Here is a 24,151-nt window from a genome sequence, read left to right on the forward strand (position 1 = left end):
TATATTTGCTTGATGCTCTTTAAAAACAGATGCGCATATCATCGTACTGAAAAGATTTTTTTTTTCACAGTATTAATAAGTGACATCTTTGTTCAAGTTGCTTTTCTCAGTTCATAACCAGTAGGAGGCAGACTATCCTCAATAACAGGCAAACAGCCCTGATATGCTGTACTTATATGTTATATGCTGTTAATGCCTACTGAGCCACTACTTAAAAATACAACATATATCATGATCTCAAAAAAGTATCCTTAAAGGTACAGATGTGGTCATTCAGGCAATTGCTGTGGACCTTTGTTGAATTTCAAAGGCACCTCCTGGGCAGCTCCTAAGAGTTTATTTAAACCCTTTGCCTTGGTGTGTTTTTTCCAGCTTCTCTGGCTTCCACCCTCAGTCCAAAAATAATAACTCTTATGTTAACCTGTGAATTAAACTTGACTGTAGGTTGATTGTGTCTTTTATAGTCTCAGTGGGAATGGAGTAAAAATATAAGTCTGAATTTTTCTTTCCCTTAAAACGGGCATATTTGTACCAAATATAGAGATAAACTTTTGTCACTAGGAATGTAAAATTTTTCTTTCAAAGGTACATACAAGAAGGTGGGGTAAATGTATAGATTTCTAATGGTACAACCTACTAAGACTCCATACTAAGACAAACCATTTGTACCTTTCGGAATCATTCAGGCATCTTGATTTCTTAGTGTGTACTTTTGTTCAACTTTAGCTTGTAAAATGGGAATTCAACAGAAACACGTTTCCAGTTCCACTGACCTGAATGAATCGGACTCTGTAATTCTTCTGATCAATAAATGTCTAAAACTAAATAAATAGAAATAGCAAGAAGTTCAAATTCAAAACGTATCAAATCACCAAATAAATAAAGAGCGATTACAATTTAAAGCAGTTTTATTGATGACAACAAATGAGTGAAAATGAGTTCTGAAATATTCCCATCTATTGCAGTCATCACAGAAGGCTGATCATTCTTTTTAGGAAAGTGTTGTTAGACAACAGATTTCATTTAGTCTCCAGAGCAAAATGGATGAAGTTCATGGATCAACTGTCAACAGCGGTCAGAATTGGAAAAAAAAGAAAAGAAAAAAAGTCCCCATTAAAAACCAAACACTTATTTTCCCCGTTAAGTGTTGAGGTAATGTGTAAAACACTGTTCAGATAGTTGGACAGAGTACAATCATTCATAAGTAAAACATGTACACGGGAGTACATACAGGAGCACTCAAACAAGGTTTTCTATTGCACATTAAGATGAGCTGGTGCAACTGCGACAGGGGATCCTCAATTAAAAGATGGAATAAACCCGTGAATGGGAAAACATTTTAATTCAGATGACCTTTTTAAACTTTTACTAAACCAGGCAGACATTTGAAGATGGAGGCCAAAACAGTTATTCCAGTGTAGTTGGCACCTCTAATCTGCATGTTGAGAGCGCAGAGACCATGCAGCATCCGCAGCACGTCAGTTTTCACAACAGCAGGAGTGTACTGATTTTATCTGCATGACATTTACAGTGTAATGCCGACGCAAAAAACAGAGGCCGCAACAAATACAAAGCTGAGCATAAGGTCATAATGGCAACCTAAAAAGCACTTGGATGTAGTTGAATCATTTTCAATATTTAACCTCCCAAATCAACGAGAGATACTGCATGACAGAGGATGTTAAGAGAAGTAAGACGAACAGTTTTCCGATTATAGATTTGGGAGCTGTCACAGCGTTTCCAAAGTCTTCCTCCCATGGAATCCAACATGCAAGTTCCCCATCAGCGGATGCTGACGGATGTTGTGCCAACAGAAACTTCTGATTGAGCTGATGACCAATGGGCCGAGGACGGTGTTCAAGAAAAAAGTGCATCATATAATACTGAGAAACATTAAAAACAACACTCTTATAATAAACATCTGAAATATCTATTTCTCTTTTCTTTTTTTTTTCGTATAGTGCAACAACAGACGGGATAAAATAAAGAGAAACGTTATTATTAACCTGCAGGCAATCAAAGCTCTTTAAACATCTAATAATTTTCTTGCCACAGTAGCAGAACATTTAAGAAGGCAACTTAATGATTGATGCATGAACACAAACATGCCAACATTATACACAGCGCTCTTTTTATAGAAATAAATAGCTGAATTATCTTCTTTATCCTCTTCTTAAATAATCTCCATCTCTATATGACTCTGATGCACATTTAATATAAAGTATCTAATACACAACTGCAATTTCAACACTACTGTTATACATAATATAATTCTCTAGGTTTATCTTTCGTTCAACTTTGGAGAGAAAATTCTTACAGAATGAAGACCTGTAAACCTCAAACTGTTCCATTCAGAAGCATGACCTTAATATATCATGTTAACACCACATGTTGATCCTTTTTTCATGTTGTTTTTTCTTTTTTTTTCTACAAACATTATGTACACAGTAGTTGATAACGAAGGCAGGATTGTCAAAAACTTAAAATCAGCAAGTGCTTTGTGTTTTCTCCATTGTGTTGACAAAGCGGCTCTCTTTTCCCACAAACTTATGTCCTTCAGTTCAACCGAGCAGATAATCGATACCAGCGTGGGTTAATGATATGCAGGCCTGGAGGAGCGCGATGAAATGGATACCCGCAACTCTTCTCACATCATGTCCACAATACGCATTTTACACTTCTTCTAAGTATTTCTAACAATGCGACCAAAAACATTTTGTTTTGTTAGAAACTTTAGTCTTGCTCTGTTAAAACCAGTGAGAGAGAACTGGTGTAAGGAAATGGGGGGTTGGCTTGTGGCAAATGAGCCTGTAGTATTACTTATTTTCAAACTTGTTAGAAAACTGATGTGGCTGTTATGAACTGAAGGTATATTTCACTTTCATAAACTTGGGGGGCCTGAATGAGAGAAATTCAAGTTTTTGGTCCACAGTGTGCATCACCTTAAAAATGATGAATAATAATACGAAATCCTGCCTCTCCATAATGCGATTCTTTTTAGGTCCTACATAAACGCAAACATCTTTTAAGTAATTTTTAAGATTCTTTTAAGAGGAGTTGTGTAAATTACTTACGAGCAGTCGCTGTCTTACCAGCAGTGGACAGCGGGTCAGAGCTTTGTCAATTTTGAGAATCAGAAGCAAATCCTAACAGGTGAGCCGAGATAAAAAGCTATTTAAAAAGTGGTTCGAAGAGACACTATTGTGCATTTTGACACCACCTCACCTCTGGAACAGACAGTTGTTTACTTACGATGTCACTACATTCTCTCAACCAAAGACATGTCTGAAGCAGAGGTGATGTGGTGCAAAAACCCACAAAATGTTTGTCGAAACTGCTTTGACATTTTTGTGATATCAGATTCGTTGCAGCTTTTTGCTTATATGCATGCACTGAGTGTTGTCATCATAATCCTGCTGCACTACTACATTAACCACTTACACAGCAAAAGCTAACCATCTGACTTTCCTTGTTCTTCTCCGTGTTTTCCTGCATAGCTGGACGAATGTTTGTTTCTTCGAGAGCTGAATGTCATCCAAAGATTTAGCTGCAATAGATTCAATTTCAGATTATTATTATTTTTTTTTACACATCTTAATATAATCTCCTCAATGGTTATATGATAAACAAATGTGATGTTTTCTGGTCTTTTTGATACAAATGACACACAAAAAGAAATCTAGTGCACATGTGCGCTAGATTCAGTGGGGAGTCAAGTTCAGATGAAAGTCGACCTGCAAGACCTTTGCGAACCCTAAAATCTGACCTGCACTGAATCGGAATTGAATCAGAACTGAAAAACGTGGAAGGTAATGTGAATGTAGCTTTAAACACTCTGACCGCTGTGTACTGTAGTTAAGACAAAGACGACTTATAAGTTCCTGACACAACACAACTAAAAAAAGAAATGTAAAAAAAAACAAAAACGGTTTTTCGGTTAAAAATTAAATCTAAACTGAGACAATCACCAGATCACAAGAATTATTTTTCAGTGGGTATTGCTGATCATACTTTGCTAGAATTCCTGTAAAATACGATGAACTGTAGCCATATCGGTTTCCTAATTTTATGGCAAAGCTCAGGACCTGATGCCTACGATTCGAGTTCTGCACAGAAATGCTAATACTTGTTCCATGCAGCAAAATGCCTCATCACATCAGCAGTGTGTTATTACATGGAACCACCAGCAGAGGGAGGCAGAGGATGTCAGCTGATGAAATTAAGGGCTTGGTCATGAGGAGCCCTGCTGATAGGAATGGCACTGTTAAGTATGAAAACCCAAGTGAAATACAAACACTACAACACCAGTACAAACCTGAACACTTTGTTCTATATGAAACACAACACCTTTTGTTCAGTTAGATTTGTGTCCACTCAAATCAAACTGCATTACTTTAAGTAACTTTTTTAAGTGATTCAACACCTGCATTGAGTGGTCCCTCTTCCCTCATTAATGGCACATTGGAAAAAAACGCTCACTGGAATAAGAACAGACGCTGTTACACGTGGCACCGGTAACATCTGTCCTCTGACACAAGCAGGTCCAGAGATACGACAATGACCAAATTAGTGATATGGTTCTGTTTGCATTAGGAAGCTGAGAATGGTATGAGAGGCTAAATGAATTGCTGCTATGCACCGTCATAAAGACCAGGTCCATGTGTTACAGGGAGGCTGTCTTTACACTCTCCACAGTGCTGGGAGCCGGTGCAGCACATTTCAGTTCAGGGTGGAAGCAGTAAGTGTTCACAATGTTTCAATGTACAGTAGTTCAGACAGGCTGGGCTATTTATTCACTTCCTCATCACTCACACAGACATAAAGCTCCTGTTAACCCTTACATAAGAAGTCAAGATCGCTTGAGAAACACTCGTGGAAAGTACATAGGCTCTATAATGTGTTCCTGCCCATTAGATGTTGGTGCTGAAGGGTATTGTAATCAGTCGTTGTGTGGACGCACGCAGTAAAAATGCAGCACTGCCAACAGACTCCAAAGTTCTGAAGAAAGGGATCCGACTCTTCCACTTTTATGGTGAAAGTGAATGACAACAGAGAGAGGAATCTGAGAGCTGCTGTTTCTTCAGATTGCAACGTTTAAACTTCATTGGATACCCAGTGCCACTGTAAGTCTAATGACCTCACCAACATTAAGGAGATATTTAGCATATTAGTTTTTTCTGTTTCAGATTTGTACTTCTGGAAAACGCACATTGAGCCTCAGCCCTTATTCATCATGGGGACCTTGTCTTGCTTGTGTTGGTGCAGTGAATGCATTCAACCCCAGGAGGTGGGCTCAAACCAGCTGGGTTCTTTAGATCGACTCGAGCCATGACTGCGCCTCTCAGAGATTTGAAGACTGCATAAAAGGTGTTAGCAGAGACTGTCGGCTTTGACGTGGAGGATTTTGGAAAAGCCAGGTCTCTTCTTCAGAGCCTGAGAGAAAAAAAGGAAAAAGAAAGGGGAGAGACAGAAAGAATATTTGGCGTTCAGATATTTAAAGGATTAGGGTTGTTCTCATGAACTGTGTCTCATGCTTTTCTTATTCTGTCTCTTCCATCAGCATTGAGTGTACACAACAGCTAATGCACTGTGGTGCAGCAGCTTAAGCATGACTGTGTGGCTCCCTCAGCTTCACCTCTACAGAACCAGTTTTAAAGAGGCGATGTGGCTGAACGGCAAACTTTCTTTGCACAACAGGCTTCAAAGGGGAGGGATAAAAGTGAATCACAGATGTTTGCACCTTTTGGAGAGGTCGCTGCCGTGAGCCACCTCTCTATCTTGACTGTAGCATACTGCAATCTGACTCATCAAAACAAACACAACCAGAAACTGGTGTTGCAAAGCCTTTTATATCTCCGATCGTGAGTGGTCAGCTACAAAAACACTCTCACAGAAAGCCTCTGCTCGAGTGGGTTAGCAGCTGCACATCCACAAACAATCATCACTGGGACTTTAAGGAGTGAATCACGCTTTTATTGTTATAAAAATAAATGCATTGTACCCACTACACAACAGGACATGATTGCTAAAAACAGAAAATAAATGCCCAACAAAGTGCTGAGCGTAACTGAGTTAGGGCGGCTAACTACTCTGTTAGTCTTTACATTCACACAGTTGACAATGCAATGGATGAATGGTGATGTAATAGATGAAATAGTGACCCAAAATGAGGCCTGTATGTGGTGTTGAGATATAACAATTTGTTTGTTTTCACAACACCAGTAATTTTCTCTGACAATCACAAGTTCATTTAAAAGAAATATTAAGGGTGTCTGGAACTTGATTTTGTGCTACGATGGTACTTTATCATCAGCTGGATGCCAGTCGATGTGAAATCAGCGCATGTGTTGGGTGTGCTGTGGGACACAGAGGTGCTGTTACCTGCAGCTTGTTGACCATCTCATCAAACAGTTTTCTTGCTTCTGGGCTATTGGGGTCCTCAAAGTAGTCCTCTATACCAATCTGAACCACGATGGACTTAAGGTTGCGGCAAACACCTGCACGATTGGATGGAGGATTCAAGGAGCATTAATATAAGACGGATCTGAGTTTTCTTTGATTTCAACATACATTTATGAAACGTTAAAGTGCTAAAACTTTATGTGGTATTCTTGCAATATGTGAAGCACGAGGCAGTGACTTTGCTCTGTGTTTCTACATAAGTTTTCAGGAGGTGTTATACTCACTGTTGAAGTGCAGCAGGGCTTTTGGGGTGACTGGTGTGGAGGTGAGGACCAGCATCTCCAGACCCTTCAGACCCTCTCTGCAAACCTCTGCTGCCACCTCCTGGTTGATTTCACTCACATGGTCCAACTCTAACACCTGCAGGCGCATGCAGTTCCTTGCTGCACGGATGGGGAAGATAAAGTGGGAGGGAGTCAAAAATAATACGAAGCAAAGGTTATGGCGGGAAATAGTGAGTGAGCTTTAGAAAACTGTAACAAGCAAATAGCAAAGTCGAGAAGAAAGCCGCCGCCAGTGACAGGCTGTCCTCAACAGCAGATATCCAGTGAGACACACTGTGCTTAAACTAACAGCTGCAGCTGATAAATGTGAATGTATTTTTTTTTCTAACTGAAGCCAAGACAAGCAAAGGAAGGTAACAACGGATTCAATCATATGTAGTAAAATCATGCCTCATGACTAGATGAAAGCTAATTTTAAAATTTGCGTGAAAACACGCCTTAGATAATAGTTCTTAAAAAACATTGCAAGACAGAGAACTGTGTTTGACTGGATGGTGGGGTTTGACAGTGAAACAGGATTTCATACTTTCTACTCCGGATTTTAGGGCTGCTCTAAAATCAGAGGGCCATGAAGGAGTGGTAACCAATGCAGATGATATAAGGTGAGCAAAAGCCGACTCAACCCTTAAAATAGCAATTTCTGAGATCTGTAAATCAGCTTTCCCAGCAGGCATAAACCCCAGCCCCTCATAGCAGAGACCACTGCTTGTTTTCTTATGATTTAAAAAAAAAAACTATTTTATTCAGTTGGTTATCATTTTCATCACTCTTTTTCTTGTTTTGTTTTTTTAATTTAACTTATTTCTGCTTTGCTCTGACTTTAAAGTAGACTCTGGTACAAGTAAACCAATTGGTTTATGTTGCATATTTATTACCCAGTGAGGCCAGTCCCTGAATCCCACATCCAGCTCCACCCACGCCAAGAGCACGGAGGTGTGGCCAGCATCTTCCAATAGTCTGCAGACATCGGTTACTGAAGCGAGCAGGTTGTTGGCTGAAAAACAATAAAAATTATTCACTGAAAATGCAGTCGATGATTTGCTGTTATATTCAAGCTTTTGGTTACAAATAGTTTAAAAAAAAGATCCTGTATATTCATCCATATATTACCATGGGTGTAGAGGTGCCACCTGCAGAGAAATAATGTCTCTGCAACCTGCCCCAAGGGCCCAGATCACCTCCTGACCAACTGGATCTGTGGCACTCCTGGAAGAAAACAAATACAACTTTATTGGAAAATCGTGTACAGCATTACATATACCAGTATGTATGACTGATGGAGTGGTCAAAGTTGAAAGTTTCAAGAGACTTTGGATCTGTTGTGGTGTTCTACCTGTATGTCACGGCCTGCAGGGCTCGGCAGTAGCAGCTGGCCAGCCAAAGGGAGCGATCAGTCAGCAGGTTTGGGCAGTGAGAAATCTTCAGAATTAGCAGGTTACTTCCTGTGGCCTTTAACAACGCCTCCAGACCTTCTTCAAGACAGCCACTTAGACAGAAATGAAATGGTAGGTCAAGAGAAAGAGCCCGACAGAGAAGAGGAAGTAATTCTTCGGTCCTTCTGCACCTCCTACTGAAACATCACCTCTATCATGTAGAGCAGCACATTACAAAGTATGCTTCTGTTATTTCTGCAGCAATGAATGCCAGAAGTAGCAGGTTTATTTTTGTGTCTGCACAATTTAAGAGCCCCTTACGAAACATAATGTGTGTCCTTTACACAAACAACCTCACTTTCTCAACTGGTATCGCTGTCATTTGGTATGTTGCTCAGTTAGACAGTTCACAAAGCAATGCTCTTGAATAAATCAAAGCAATGCACAGTGCAGTAATAAGTTACAAGGCAATAAGTGTCGCTGTAACAGCCTGCCTGTGTGTCTCACCGTGTGCTTTTAAGGTAGTCCTCCTTGGTTTCCTTCTTGCCCCGCTGTCGTGGCTTAAGGTTTTGCAGGATGAGAGAGTGCGTCTGAGTGCACCACTGAGACAAGGTGCTCAAGAACTAAAAAATAAACAGATGAAAAGCTATTGCCACAAAAATGACACTTGTTGCTCCCTACACCTCTGCTTTGAAAGTGCTTTAGACAACGAAACAAACATGACAACTAGACACGGACAATCCACCTTGGAAGAAATGCGAGCGTTCTCTAGCAGCACTCTGGTCCACACAGCTGGGTGGCGGGCCACAAACCTCCAGTTGCGGCAGACCTCAGCGGCTCTCAGTAGGGTTTTAGTATCCAGGTAGGTGAAGATGCAGAAGAGGGCTGCCCGCATCTTTAGGATCTCTGGGCTGATCACCTCGTTGGATTTGGATGGGCTCTTTTCGTGGCGGCATTGTTTGGTGTAGACCCCTTCCGACCGACCTGTAGGGAGGAAAAAAAAGTCTCTAAAACCTTTTACAGAGTTACTAAGCTGCTCTCATGATCTGTTACAGTAAAGGGCAGACTGCTTTCATTTGAGGGTTTTAATCAGTTACAACTCTTTAATATGTACAACCCTCTAATTCAAGGGCTCAAATGTAATTAGGACAGTGAACATAAGCTAAACTAAATTGATCATTCTAAACAGTTGTCTTTTTCAGTCAATGAATTCATTAACATCAAAGAATGGGTTTCCTCCTTTCTGATGCTTTGCCAGACATTTAAGTTGTGTTCATCTGCCGTTTGATAGTCTTTCTGCCCTCTTTTTTTTGTCTTCGGCAAATAAAATCCAGCTCTCTTGGTTGAAATCAGGCAATTGACCCGATTGCTGCAGATTAATTCCCTTCTTTACCATAAAAAACTCTTCAATAGCTTTTCAGTATATTTTGGGTCATTGTCCGTGCTGTGGATTTCTATCCTATCGACTTGTTACTGAATCTGAGCAGACATTATGTTCTTACATCACGTCTGTCCTCTGTCACATCATCAATAAGCATAAATGGCACCGTGCCATTCGGAGTCATGAGCTGAGCACTCATGTGATGACCCTGTCTTGAGTTTTACAGTTGAAGATTTATGCTTAGGACCAAGTCTTCCTCTTATTCTTTTTCATCCAATCATTCTGGTTCAGACGAATCTTAGTTTAATCTGTCGAACGAATGCTGATCCATAACGTCTCGTGCTTTTCCATACTTTTTTTTCTTTTAGGCAAAGTCTTTGTTTTCTTCAGGCTTGTGAATAGTTTGCTCCTTTCGATGCTACAAATTTGCTCTCGTTAAGTCTTTTCTTTATGTCAGTCTTGGCCGGTTGGTGTGAAGGGGGTTTTGTTGCCATGGAGAGAATACTACCATTGTACAACACATCCGGGTCTTTTTTATGTTGCTGAGCTCACCATTGCATTTGTTTTTCCCAGAATTTACCAACTGTATAGTTGAATTCTTTTATTTTTTTCCTGACAAAAAACTATTTTGCTTGAATCAAAAGCTTCTTTGACTGGTTAGCAGAGACAATTTAACACATGGAAGCGGCACACTGAATCAACTCCATGACTTTGACCTGCTTATCTATGTAGACTGAATGAAGAAACAGCACTGTCTGTCCATAGCAGCCTTTGAGTCAACTGTCTAATTACAACTGAGTAACTGATGAAAAAAACAAAAAAAAAACAATTATACATATTAAAAAGTTGTAATTTCTAAAGTAATTCTTTCATCCAATGTTGAAAAAAAAAAATTCGTCACATGGTGGCACCATCCTTCAACCAAAAAGAAATACACAGTTCTTTTTCCTAACTGTGTTTCATCTTGTCTATTACTATCAACTGGCTTATACAATGTGTCCAATCTGAGCCTGGCTTATCCCTCCCAGCAAGATTGCTCGTACATGACTCACTTCATCCTTGGCCTTGGAAGGCGTCTGCTCACAGCTATCAGGGCTGTGAACCAGTGCTTGCTTTTTCACTCTCTCTTCCACTTTCTCTCTCTCTCTCTCTCTCTCCCTCTGTCAAACACACACACACACACACACACACACACACACACACACACACAGAAAAACACACGCACACCACCTACACTCAAGATTGCTAAATGAACTAAAAAAGCCAAGCTGTGTGTTAGATGATGAGACAGAAACTTGCAGATACATACCATCCAATAAACCCTGGCAGAGACTCTCTCAATCAGGAGAACTACGTCAGTGCGCAGGGATGCCAGTAACATGTGGAGTGTTATGTGATAGAAATCTTTTCAGCTAATGGGGAGCTCATAGATGTTATTTTGTCACAAAGCTCTGTCTCAATTTGACTCCATCCCAGACTGCCAAGATGCACCTAGTATTAAAACCTGACAGCAGTTTAAAAAATAATAAAAATAAATCAACATTGATAGATTAAGGATGCTGCCAGAGCACGTTGAAAACAGAGAAATGCACATCTGTTGCAGATGAGCTGTCCAGGAAAGACGGGCTATTTAACACACACAAAGCTTAATACGAAAAGTGAGCTTAAGAAAAAGGGGAATTGAGACAATATAAAACACAGATGCTGCCGTGCACAGGCAGACAGAGCAGGAAGAGAAGAGAAATGGCAACAAAATACGACTAAAGCCGTTTTTTAGCCACTGCAGATGGAACCAAATATCTAAATTTTAACTGCCCTCAAGTCACACAGTAACTGAACGTCTGGTCAATGATCATATCATTTAGATTAGCTTATCTTACATTTTCATTCATTTTCTTTTATTCTGTGGAATTCATTTGACTTTTTCGTACATATACGTTTGATGCACTTCTTGTATATAGTGCCTGGGAAAAGTTGGGACACGCCTACAAATTCGTTTTGAATGACTGTGGCTTTAAATCACTTTGATATGTCATGTGCGTGGCATTATTGGAGCCTCTATTTTTTTGTGTCTTAAGACTGAACATCACTCACTTTGAAGAATGGTCTCTGGTAAGTGACAAAACAGGAGATCAGAATCCAACGCCTGTCTAATGGGTTTAATGGTCTGAGATACTGGCTTGATATGCGAGATACAGGGTGTGGATTTCTAAGAGTACGGTAGTCACTCTTGCTGCTCTCAACAATTGTTACCTGTGTTTGGGCGGTATGCTGCCCTGCTGTGGTGAGGATAGGGGGCGGCAGACTGCTGGACTTCAGCCACAGCTCTCCTCTCTTGCTCCCACATCTCCACTTCAGACTCGGTGGTTCGGGAGCCCACGTCTGATACGTCTCCCTCCTCACCTTCGGTGCTGTTCCGGTAAGGTCGCCGCTGCCAGTTCTGGATAGCCTGTTTACGAAGACCCCAGTTTCTTGATCCACATCCGGGGGAGCGCTCATAACCACCCTCGCTCATCCGGCACTGCATATAGTACTGCGCCTCGGGGCAATCTTCCATGGGATGCATCTCGACACTGTCACTGTCGTAACCTCCAGAGCCCTGTGAGACGGACTTGATTCTCCCTGATGCTCTGCAGCAGAACAGAGGGTATGGATCCATTCATATAGTTGTTTTTTAATTTCTTTTTTCATTTGAAAACCAAACACATTTCAAATCCCAATCTCAAAATTCACTTTAGTCTGAGTAAATACCAAAAGGTATAAAAAAAAAACATAGTTATCTTCATCACATTTTGTGGAACTCGAGTAATAACTGTTCAAATGAGTAACACTCTCCTGTTCGTTAAATGTGAAGCAGCACATTAGAGCCAGTGCAAAGGTAACTAAGTCCACTAACTAACACTTCTGAGGTTTCCTATTTAACACAGAAAATCACTGTAAACATGACAGATTGTGTTTTTAAGGGGTTAAGCGAAGGAATGCTTCTTGGCCAGGCACAGTCGCCATAAGGTTGCTAGGCAACCAGTGGAAACTATGAGAACTCACGGTGCCAAGACGAGTAATATTTTTCTAAATGTTGGCAAAACCGCAATCTGTAAGAATACATGAGACACATTGCTCCTTTTCTTTTTAGCAGATTAAGATCTGAATTTCACTAACTTTTTATTAGTATTTATATCTTGACATTGATCACATATTTTGCACCTTTAGCATTTTGCAAAAATGGTTATCAATGTAAAGACACAGGCAGAGGGGCTCCCGCTTAATCACTAGATTTGCAGGCCAACAAATTAAAAGATGGTACTCTTATTAATATATGTATTAAAACAGAAGTATTAATATACAATTTGACTGAAACAAATAAAGTGAATCACCTATAAAAAATAAAATGACAAGAAGTTGCTTTATAGAGAATTCACAACAGAATCAGAACATCTTTTATACATACAAACTGATGCTGTTCTTCACATAACCTAAAAGTCAACACAACTAATTTACAGGAAACACACATCAGCCTCAAAACTATTTTCTTATTCCTCCTTCTCAGTGTTCCACGCTCTTTTTGTTAATAATATGGAAAGTCAAAGGTTTTGAATGTATCTCTTAAGGATAAAACATGGCTGGTGATAATGTAGCCCACACTTGTCATTACGATAACAAATGTTGTCACAAATGGTGTCTGTGTGTGGTTTAAACAGTGTAATATGAGGGTTATAAATCAGTTCGATAATCAACATAACAAACTGCTGCCGACTTAACGTTGAAGCAATGAATTGAACATTTTACTTTGTTGTTTATAAAATAAAAACAAGAAAGCTATTAACCGATTCGAATCATAGCTGATCATGCTTTTACCAATTGTTATTCTTGGTTTCAGAATACAGTTTGTATCCAGAATACAATATATATAAAAACTCAAAAATCAGCGGGAGATATTGTGTAACCTCCAGTCTGGTCTTTCTGAGTGTTCTGTTTACTCATGACACTATTTATATATGCGGTGTCGAGCTATCACTAAAATATGACATGTTGCTGCAAAAGTGATGCACGCAGACGTGATGATTTTGTACATAAATAACTGTTGAGGTCAAAATCAATAAGTCAAAACACTAAATAAAAAAAAAACTGTTGCATACTTGTGAAGATGACCTTTACTTCAACTACAAGCAAGAATTTATTGATCATTGATGAAGAGCTAATAATAAGTGTGGTAGAAGGCTTAGGGGATTGGACTATGTTGCTTGCATGTGTGTGTCGTGCCATAAATGATTCAGTGGGGAAGGCCTGACAGCTCCTTAGTGACGTCACAGCAGGAAACACATTAGCACACCAACTGGGGATGACAGTTGTGTTAGTCAGAGTACTATGGCACAGCCATGTGTCTGAAGTTGGCAGCAGAGACCCAGAAATACTTCAATCACACCTCATGTAGTGAGATACCCACCATGCATCTCAGTTCTGCAACTGAATCAGACTCTGACTAAACTGCAGTTTATTACATCTCACACACTGTTCAATACTGTACTACAACCTTCTTTCCAAAAAAATGTGGACACTGTGTAAAATGTAGTATAAAAAAGCAGAATGCAATGAATTGCAAATCTCATAAACAAAGATTTTATACACAATAAAACAGAGAAAACATTTCTAATGTTAGATATGAGACATTTACTCATCCTCATCCTGTATTGTGATGGCAGCAACACTTTGAAAAAAAGTTGGGACAGGGGTAGTAAAAGGCTAGGAAAGAAAGTGATACTAAAAAGAAAGAGCTGAAGAAAGCTAATTAGGTTAATTGGCAACAGGCCAGTAACGTGATTGATTATACAAAGAACACCTTATGGAGGCCGAGTCTCTCAGAGGTAAAGATGGGCAATCTGCAAAAAAACTGAATTGACAAATTGCGGAGCAATTTCAGATTAATGTTCCTCAATGTAAAATTGAGAAGACTTCAACTATTCCATCATCTACAGTGATATCATAATCATAATAATCATACCATAATATCATAATAATTTCATCAAAAGATTCAGAGAATCTAGAGACATACCTGTGTCCAAGGGACACAGCTATAAAAAAAAAAAAAAAAAAAACACATTAGATGTGCGTTATCTTCAGCCCTCAGGCAGCACTCTACTATAAAAACTCAGGATTTTGCTCTGGAAATCACTGCATGGGCTCAGGAACACTTCCAGAAATAGTTGTCTGTGAACACAGTTCACTGTGCCATCCACAAATGCAGGTTAAAGCTCTATAGTGGAAAGAAGAGGCCGTATGTGAAGATGATCCAGAAATTCTGCCACCTTCTCTGGCCCGAAGCTTACTCAAAATAAGACAGACGAAAAGTGAAAAACTGTACTTTGGACGGACAAATAAAAATTTGAAACTCTATTCTTTTTGAAAGCCTGAAACTCTATGAAACTGGTCGCATGTAGACCTTAAAAGGCATCAGCAATGTTAAATGGTAGATATAAGTTTTAGAGCAACATGTACTCCCATCCAGATGATGTCTTTTCAAGGAAAGGCCGTGCATATCTCAGTAAGAAAATGCTCAAATGCATTTTTCATCTATTACGACAGGCTTCACAGTAGAAGAGTCCAGGGGCTGAGTCCAAAGCTTTTACTCAATGAAAACAACTGGCTCATCATGAAACGCAAAGTACCACATAGTAGACCCAGAACGGATGTGTTGCTGTCATCATATTCAAGATTAGTACTTTTCTTGATACAAGTCTTACAACAAAGCTGTAAAGTTAAAGGTTCCATGACCTGCTTTCAATATGTTTTCAAGGGCAGAGTACTGGCACAACCATGTGCTTACAAACATTTTGATCAAATTCAGACAAGTTGCACCCCGAGGGACACAGCAAGCAAGCACAGAGGATGCTGGTTAAAAGCTCTGTGCCTCCAATTCCACGTACCTGACAGATTGTGTTTCACTACAGGAGCCCTGACAGAAGTTAAGCGCCGAGGCACAGTAAATTCATTCAACAGCCTTAAGCTATAAAATGTCCTGATGGAGAGTAAAACCAAGGAACACACACTTTACAGTGCCCTAATCATCTGGTGCATGAATGAAATTACTTATCATACAGCATTTAATTTGGCACTTAAAAGCTTGGATGGGTTTCCTTTACCAGTTAAAGCACCAGTAGGTACACACAAAGCTCCATATGGCACAGTGGCTTTCGAGACAAATTATGTTTCAGATCCAAGGTAAAACATGTCTGACTCTGTGCAAATGTGGCCTAGTAGTAGTGTGGTGCTGACCTACCCTGTGCTGGGGGAGGACCGCCTCTCCGACACTTGGTACATTCCCCGAGTGCTCCCAGAGATGCTGGAGTTTCTCTGAAGAGAGGCAAGTCAAAACAGACAGAGTATTTCTGGTTTTAAAACAACATATGAAAATATATTTTTCAGCCTCTGAAGAGTTAAAGAGTTGCTTGTAATATTCTATTATATTATTATAGTGTTATATTTCTCATAGAGAAATATGAATGTAAATATTTTAGAATATCAAAAAACCATGATAAAAACAGTACAATATACAGTGCTGTACAAGTCATCAAATACTTAGTTATTCCTCCCATGAAATATGAAACAAATCCACAACCGAAATGGAATAAAATCATAGTTATGAAACAGCAGCCAATTTGCACTGAGGCTCTGAAAGCTGATATTTGTTTGTCATACAGATACAATCAAGACTGAAATGAACAAAACATCTGTTCTTTTAATTAAAGATATTCAGCGCGGTTTAGTGTCATTTCATATCTTGTATCAAGATTTGCGCATGCACTGTACAACTGAACAAAGCAACTTAGTAATGGTGAGTGATGACGTGCAAACAGAAGCTTATCAAGACTGACAGAATTACTCTCATCTTCATGGTGACAAGAGAAAATACAATAAACTCTCAAACATGGGGAGGGTCAATCCTCCGAGGAGCATGAATATAACGAGCACATTTCATGTTTATTCTAACGCGACTCTGTTTTGGTCTTTGAAACAGACTCGTGAAAAAACTCCAGCCATCTCAAAATAGATTCTGTGTAAATTAGGAATTACCACAGGGAGATTCACATGACTTTAGTAGATGCTTTTTAGGACTTTATCATGGATCGACAGATTACTTAATTGAAATATTTTCCTGTCATGACACGGCTAGACAAAAGTTCAGGGGCTGACAAACATCACTGGGGAATAATAAACAGAACACGCACAGCAAAGGTTTCAGAAAGCCTGTTATTACAGGTCAGCATCATGTGTCCAAAGTTGATGTTTTGAAGAAACTGCAGTAAAGGCCATGAAAGTATTCCCTCTTAAAATATTCTCACTGCTGTCAATGAATCATGTTGCATTTTTATATCCTTTTTGTGAAAGTTACAAAAATCAGCATCTTTATAAACAATGTCGTTAGTGCTGCATTGGATCATAAGTGTAATATAATGAGAAATCATTTTAAAAGACATTAGCTATCACCTGTTACAGTAACAGCAAGTTATGGGAGTTATGGAAATGGGATGTGAATTTTTTGTTGAGGCTGCTGATCTAATAAAGACAATCATTCGCCTCAAGAGGTTTAGCAGACTGGGGAGGGGGCCGTAATGGTCCTAATAGTAACCCTTGGATTTGCTGTAGGTCAATGAACAATGGTCAGAACATCTTAACTGGGGAGAATTGGATACAAAAGTTTGGAAATGGAAACGTATGAAGGGGCAAGACCACACAGGGCCTGTGACATCATGATCTGGTTCTTGAAATAAAGTCTACACGTCACAGGGAGCCAGTCAGTGAATGCTGGTGGGGGTTTTCGTAAGATGTTGCATTTACAGTTGGTATTGATCAGCTGCAGTTATTTGCACACCTGCAAAACCAGAACAGGGTGGCTCAGTTAAGACAGGAGAACAGAGCGGTGCAGGATACAGGATTCTAGATCTCTGGATGAAAGTCCTGATTTGATTTCGGTAATGTTCTGTAGTCGCATGTTTGAATATGTTTGCTTATGTGAAGTTCAAAGCTCAAGGATCTGACAAAGATTACAACAAGGTCTCTCTGTAAAAGTGAAAACTAAAATATCCTGTTGGTTTCTGCTCTGAAAGCAGATATGAATTTGAAATTCATTTGGTCTTAAGTGTGCAATCTAACTCTCACTCGATTTGCCCAAGAACAAATTCCTCTTGTCACTCTTTCACACGTCACTTTGAAGCTGCCTGTGCACTGAAGTGGGAAGTGTTTGCACGAGTGCGTACATATATATATATGTGTGTATGTGTGTGTGTGTGTGTGAAGCAGTGCCAGGTGGAACTCTTTGTACCAGACCGCCGGCGTGTCGCAGAGGGAAAATGTGCACAAACACAGGCACCTCTCTGCTTCTCTTTTTCTCTGCTTTACTCGAACAGCTTGTTTCTGGCATTCATCCAGTGAAAACCGACTATTCCTGGACAGATTGCAGCGAAGGCAGAACACTGACACGTCTCCAAGAAATGGACGGAATGAAAATGCATTCATCTGAAGAGGTTTGGTCGAAATTCAAGTGCACCTGAACTTCTACCTCTTTTTCTCTCCCTCTGTTGCATAAAACACAACATCTAATTAGAAGCTGTGCTTGTTTCCTGTGCAGAAACACTTTACATTCAGATTAGAATGAATGAGAAAGTGAGCAGGAAACAAGTCATCCATTCCTTCTCTCACTGTCAGTCCTAAAATACCTCTGTGGCTCTGAAACCTGTCTCCAAGGCGATGAGGGCGACCTTGCTGATGCCAGATGGAAAGAAGGAGAGTCAGGCTGTGAAGGTGGGTGGCTGGTTGGGCCATCTCTAGGCTTCCCTTGACAGCTTAGCAAGGTGCCAAGCAATGTGACCCCACATGTGTACTTGTCATTGTGATTATTCACAGCCTTGTTATAATGCATAAGCATGCAGACATGAAGCACAAAGGTGTTAAAATCCAAAGACAGCACGTCTAAATTTGGGGACTAGTTTGTTTCAGTGACGTGGTTGTCTTAAGTAAAAAAAAAAAAAAAGTGCTTCTCTTGAAGTCCGCCCTGAGTTCCTCAAGGCTCTGGATGTTGTGGGGCTGTCTTGGTTGACACGCCCCTGCAACATCGCGTGGACATCGGGGACAGTGCCTCTGGACTGGCAGATCGGGGTGGTGGTCTCCCTCTTTAAAAAGGGGGACCGGAGGGTGTGGGGTGTGTTCCAACTCCAGCCACTCAGCCTCCCTGGTAAGGTCTATTCGGGGGTACTGGAGAGGAGGATCCGTCAGATAGTCGAACCTCGGATCCAGGAGGTGCAGTGTGGTTTTCGTCCTGGCCGTTGAACAGTGGACCAGCTCTACACTCTCAGCAGGGTTCTGGAGGATGCATGGGAGTTCGCCAAACCGGTCTACATGTGTTTTGTGGACTTGGGGAAGGCGCTTGACCGTGTCCCTTGGGGAGTCCTGTGGGGAGTGCTCCGGGAGTATGGAGTGCCGGACTCCTTGATATGGGCTGTTCGGTCTCTGTATGACCGGTGTCAGAGTTTGGTCCGCATTAAGTAAGTCGGACATGTTTCCTGTGAGGGTTGGACTCCGTCAGGGCTGCCCTTTGTCACCGATTCTGTTCATAATTTTTATGGACAGAATTTCGAGGCGCAGCCAGGGCGTTGAGGGGGTCCTTTTTGGCGACCTCAGAATCGGGTCTCTGCTTTTTGCGGATGATGTGGTTCTGTTAGCGTCATCTGGCCATGACCTTCAGCTCTCGCTGGAGCGGTTCGCAGCCGAGTGTGAAGCGGCTGGGATGAGAATCAGCACCTCCAAAACTGACACCATGGTCCTCAGCCGGAAAAAGGGTGGAATGCTCTCCCTGGGTTGGGAATGAGATCCTTCCCCAAGTGGAGGAGTTCAAGTGTCTGGGCTCTCCCTTAAAGATAGGGTGAGAAGCTCGGTCATCCAGGAGGGGCTCGGAGTAGAACCGCTGCTCCTCCACATCGAGAGGAGTCCGATGAGGTGGCTCGGGCATCTGGTTAGGATGCCTCCTGGACGCCTCCCCGGTGAGGTGTTTCGGGCCCGTCCCACTGGGAGGAGGCCCCGGGGAAGACCCAGGACACGTTGGACAGACTATGTTTCTCGGCTGGCCTGGGAACGCCTTGGGGTCCCCCCCGGAAGAGAAAGACGAAGTGGCCGGGGACAGGGACGTCTGGGTTTCTCTGCTCAAGCTGCTGCCCCCGCGACCCGGAGATCCCCGGAGAAGCGGTAGATGATGGATGGATGGAGGCTTTCTCCTGCAACCCTTCCAAACAAGCCATACTCGTTCTGTCTTTTTCTAGTTGTACTAACAGAAACTTTAAGATTTAACATGCTAACTGAGGCCTGCAGAGGCTGAGTTATAGCTTTTGGGTTTTTTGCAGGAGAGCTCCATCTCTTTACAGAGGTGAATAAGCAGGTGATTAGCAGCACCAGCTTGTAACTTACTTAGTTTTTTCTATGGAAGAAGAAATATGGCAGTGAGGATTCATTTAGATTGTCACACACTTATTCTGCCTTTTGGCTTAGTATTTTTAGATGAATAATGCAGGGGTGTAATATTTTAGGTGCCATTGTTCATCTGAGGCTGGATTTACAGTACCTTTTTTAGCACCTGGTAAAGACATTAAAAATAAGAGTGTGTACTTTCTTTTTCACATAATTGTATGATACGGTGTCTAGCGACCTATCACCGGCACCACCAAAACCCTGAATAGGATTATGCGTACATAGAAAATCATTGAAGGAATGAATACATTTATATCAGTTATAGTACAAATATCTAAAGTTCCTTTATTTCTTTTATTTTCTATGCTCCGTTTATGCTATTAAGGCTTTGAGGGGAGATAGAACTCATCTCAGATATTACAGGGTACACCCTGGACAGGTCACCAGTCCACAGACCCAACACAAAGACAAGCAAAACAAATAATGCATCCTAACGCATAAACCTAACGCGCATGTCTTTGGATGGTGAGAAAAAGCCATTGAAAACCCACGCTGGGAAGGGAAGAATCTACACCACATCACTTCTGATTACAAATCAAGTTAAAAGCTTCAGAGAGAGAATGAGTTGGTTTCCATGCTAGCACACATATTTGCACAATATGAAACAGGTCACCTATTTTTCCCCAAAGGTGTTGGATGACAATTTGAGTAAGTGGCATTCTAAGAACAGCCTCTGCCTGCTTTTAATTTTTTTTATTCATCATTGTTTAATATGGCAAAGCAATGGGAGGAAAGTGGCTTGGCTCAAGTACTGAGACTGGAGGAAAGGAGCTTATTTCCAGTTCCCAGCACAAAAGGCTGCTTTTCATGCAAGTACACTTTCTGGAAAGGACAAACTCTACAGCAGAGCCTCACTATTCCTCCAGATTTAGTGCTGAATACTGTTCATACAAGCATAAAGTCTCTTGTTTCACCTTGTAAACATAATGCCCACTCCTATAATCCCTTTGGTAAGCAAGCATCAGTTCGCAAAGAACACAGAGTGCCCCTGTTTTAATAACCGATCACAGAGATCAGTTCATGTGTTCCAGAGGCCTGCAGGTGATAACCGTCAACAGTGTGAATCAGTATTGTAAACTACTTTTTGAAAAAAATTAAATTTACATTTTCATTTGTTAGAATCTGTGTTGACTGAAAGATTGGTCGGACTGTTAACTGATGTTAGCAACATCCCTTCAGCATAGTGATACAGTGGACTGTTTTAGCTCAATACGAAGGAAAAAAGTTCCCGCATGAAAGTAGCTGCAGCAAAGTATGTGAGTAACCAAATTATCATGACTTCTAGACAAAGACATTGGTGACTGCAGTACAGAATCAGGTGAAGTTGGCAAACACCACCTGTGACATGTTCGGAATAATTGTACAAACTATAATTGCTGATATCAGAACTGATGGTACCAATGGTACAGGATTGTTGAAAACTGCTGTGTCCAGGATGTACGCCTAATATTGCAAATGCTGAAGCAAGTCACTGAGGTCAGGTTACAATGTTTTCGAAAATGCAACTTACTTTCTATTGAGAAAAATCAAGAAAATATCTCAGCAAGGCTTTGTTTTTTTCTAATTTAATGCTGATGCAACAAACAAGATGAAAATGATCAACACATGAAGCTGAGGGCACAACAAATGAGCTAAAGGACTTCTCAAGCACATCTTCAAAACACACATTCATACACACTCATGTGATCTCGTGTTTGGAAACCAAACTGTAAGCTTGAAATCTCGGCTCAAATATAACTCACCGAGTTCACTGAGCATTTCGTTTTATTTTCAGTTGATGTGTAAAGAATTCTAGTTTATCAAAATTCATCTGCCGATGTATGAAAAACTGCACTACAATGCTGCCCTTCAGCTTTGTGGGGCTAAGCAGATCTTTCAGGCATCTTAAAGTATTCAGGGTTCAACCTGTGGTGCATTAGAGATGCTAAAACATGAACAAGAAAATTAAATATGAAAGAGAAACAAATCCCAATTTTAAGCAATTAAACTGATATGTTGGACACAATATGAATAAGTGAGAAGAGTAATATTACATTGTAGCAATTAAAATGTCATAAAATGAGGTCTGACATTTCATTTCCGTACAATCATGCGGTGCAGGGTATTTAGGATCAAGTATTTCAAAGCATTCTGTATGACAGCCAGTGTTGACTCGTATTTCATCACGCTGAAATAAACAACAGAGTATGTCTGACACAACTGAAAACAACTGAACCACAAATACAGAAGAACTGCAGTGCACTGTGCTGTTCTGAGAGGTTTTAGACTTTTACGATGTATAACTGTATGTTCAAAGATCCAAACCTGGCGTCCAGTGCCCTTTGAGGCCTGCAGGCTGCAGCGTCCCAGGCTGCCGTTCGGGGTGGTGCCACAGCTGCTGATGATCTGCAGCTGTTTTTCTGCTCGGTCGGCTCGGTCCAGCAGCTCCTCAATAAACTGCTGCAGGCGTACCTTGGCATTGGCTTCACGTGCCGCTGTTTCCTGAAGGAACTGGTCAATCTGGGCAACTTCCCTGCAGAGACAGGGGTGGAGGAAGCAATATTAATGGGATTTTTTCTAAAGTGAAGGCCATACCCTTATTAAGAAATCAGCTATAAGACTGCGAGGGGAAAGACTCCAGACATGCCGAGCTCCTGTTGCGGCAGGAAGTTACACATTAAGCGTAGATTATTATGCACTGAACAAATGGTCCTTGTGTGATTGCGGGACACTTCTTTCTGCTTATTCAGAAAAGAAAAATTCTTTTTCAATGCATTCATACCATCTGTTTGGCCTTTTTTTGTACAGAAGATTTGCAAAATGACACTTGTGACACAGAGGGAGAGAGAGAAAGAGCGAGAAGAAAAACACAGGAGCAGCTGGATGTCTATACCACAGACACAGCAGGGCAAAGTTCCTGTCGTTTCAAAGGAGAATCTGTTACCCAGATACAGAGGCAAACAAACCAGGAATTCAGTCTGCTGACTGCCTGCTATGGATTTCCTGCTCTCCCTGCAGCTGTTCTGCTGTACCATCTGAAAAAGCAATATATAAAAGTAGAACGATGCATGCACACTGTGGGAGGACAGTTTAAGATTTGACTGTTTTTTCTGTGAAATATGCAGCAAGGAATTCACACCCAATTTCAAAATATACAGATCAGCTCCGCCTAATTACATCTACAGTAACTGATTTCCTGGAGATTTGAGGGCAGTTGGAACGCCCTCATTATAGAACCAAGATGACACCTTAACACATCCATCAAATGAGAAGCAGTACTTTTCATCATCTGTGAAGAATTACTTGGTGCCCGTCCTCTGTTTTTATAGCATGAAAAACTGTTTTTTTGTACTTGTCAAAACAATGATGTCAGGATAGCTTAACAAACCACTGAAGCCATGTTAGAAACTCAAAAGATGTACTAAAAAATTCAAGTTATTGCTCGAAAAATTATGGGGACAGACAGTCTGTGCCCATTCAATTGAAATTGGTCTGTGCTCCTGTCTTAAGCCAAGTCATTCATTGGTTTGGATAGTCCAACTACAGTCACATGAACATAGCTAATAACCATCATACAACCCAGAGTATTCTCCAAAACAGCAACAGCACACACACACACAACGAATTTCCCTGAAACAGGGACATTCTAAAAATAATTTGGTGTCTGACACAGTTAACTTCTTACCTTCAGGCTAAGATGATAAAAATAAGAATCTCAAATTAGTCAAGGTGGCTGACAGTACGGGAGGATAGAAAAGTGATATCACATCTGTGAGTAAATAATATAAGCACCTAAATGATAATGGAATTGAGACAAAATTTCAAAATCAAGTGGCCTCTCCGTGTTTTAATGGAATCAATCACATTTGGAGTTTAGTCTCTTTTCAATTGCTGATAACCAAAGAAAACATGCCTACTTCTATGCAATGTCTTCACTGCTGAGATCAGAAAACACAAAACACAGACAGGTGGCAGGCTCAAGTTGTAACCTCATTAAGACATGTCCAACCTCCAGAGGACTTGTCCGGGTTAAAATGCCATGTTGTCCTCTCACTATGAGGGAACCATAGCGCCTTATTAACTTATTTCTTGCCACTCCACAGCAGCAGAATCTCTGGAAACAACAACTTGATATGCCGTATTTTTCCTTAGTTGTTTAC

General features: G+C 40.7%; 1 protein-coding gene across 2 annotated transcripts in view; it reads right to left on the minus strand.

Moving 5' to 3' along the window:
* Positions 1 to 890: 890 nt before the first annotated feature.
* Positions 891 to 24,151, minus strand: part of fbxo41 (F-box protein 41) — a 54,057-nt gene continuing 30,796 nt past the window's right edge. For both annotated transcript variants that reach the window (XM_075463015.1, XM_075463016.1), the window contains exons 4-14: positions 22,317 to 22,524; positions 15,775 to 15,848; positions 11,754 to 12,130; positions 8,865 to 9,103; positions 8,627 to 8,742; positions 8,080 to 8,232; positions 7,857 to 7,952; positions 7,622 to 7,740; positions 6,687 to 6,845; positions 6,382 to 6,497; positions 891 to 5,433 (exon numbers count right to left, since the gene is read on the minus strand). In XM_075463015.1, the coding sequence (XP_075319130.1) occupies positions 5,371 to 5,433; positions 6,382 to 6,497; positions 6,687 to 6,845; positions 7,622 to 7,740; positions 7,857 to 7,952; positions 8,080 to 8,232; positions 8,627 to 8,742; positions 8,865 to 9,103; positions 11,754 to 12,130; positions 15,775 to 15,848; positions 22,317 to 22,524 (1,720 nt within the window). In that variant the 3' untranslated portion in view covers positions 891 to 5,370. The remainder of the gene's footprint in view (positions 5,434 to 6,381; positions 6,498 to 6,686; positions 6,846 to 7,621; positions 7,741 to 7,856; positions 7,953 to 8,079; positions 8,233 to 8,626; positions 8,743 to 8,864; positions 9,104 to 11,753; positions 12,131 to 15,774; positions 15,849 to 22,316; positions 22,525 to 24,151) is intronic.

This window comes from Odontesthes bonariensis, chromosome 4 (genome assembly GCF_027942865.1).
Source record: "Odontesthes bonariensis isolate fOdoBon6 chromosome 4, fOdoBon6.hap1, whole genome shotgun sequence".
Lineage (NCBI taxonomy): Eukaryota > Metazoa > Chordata > Actinopteri > Atheriniformes > Atherinopsidae > Odontesthes > Odontesthes bonariensis.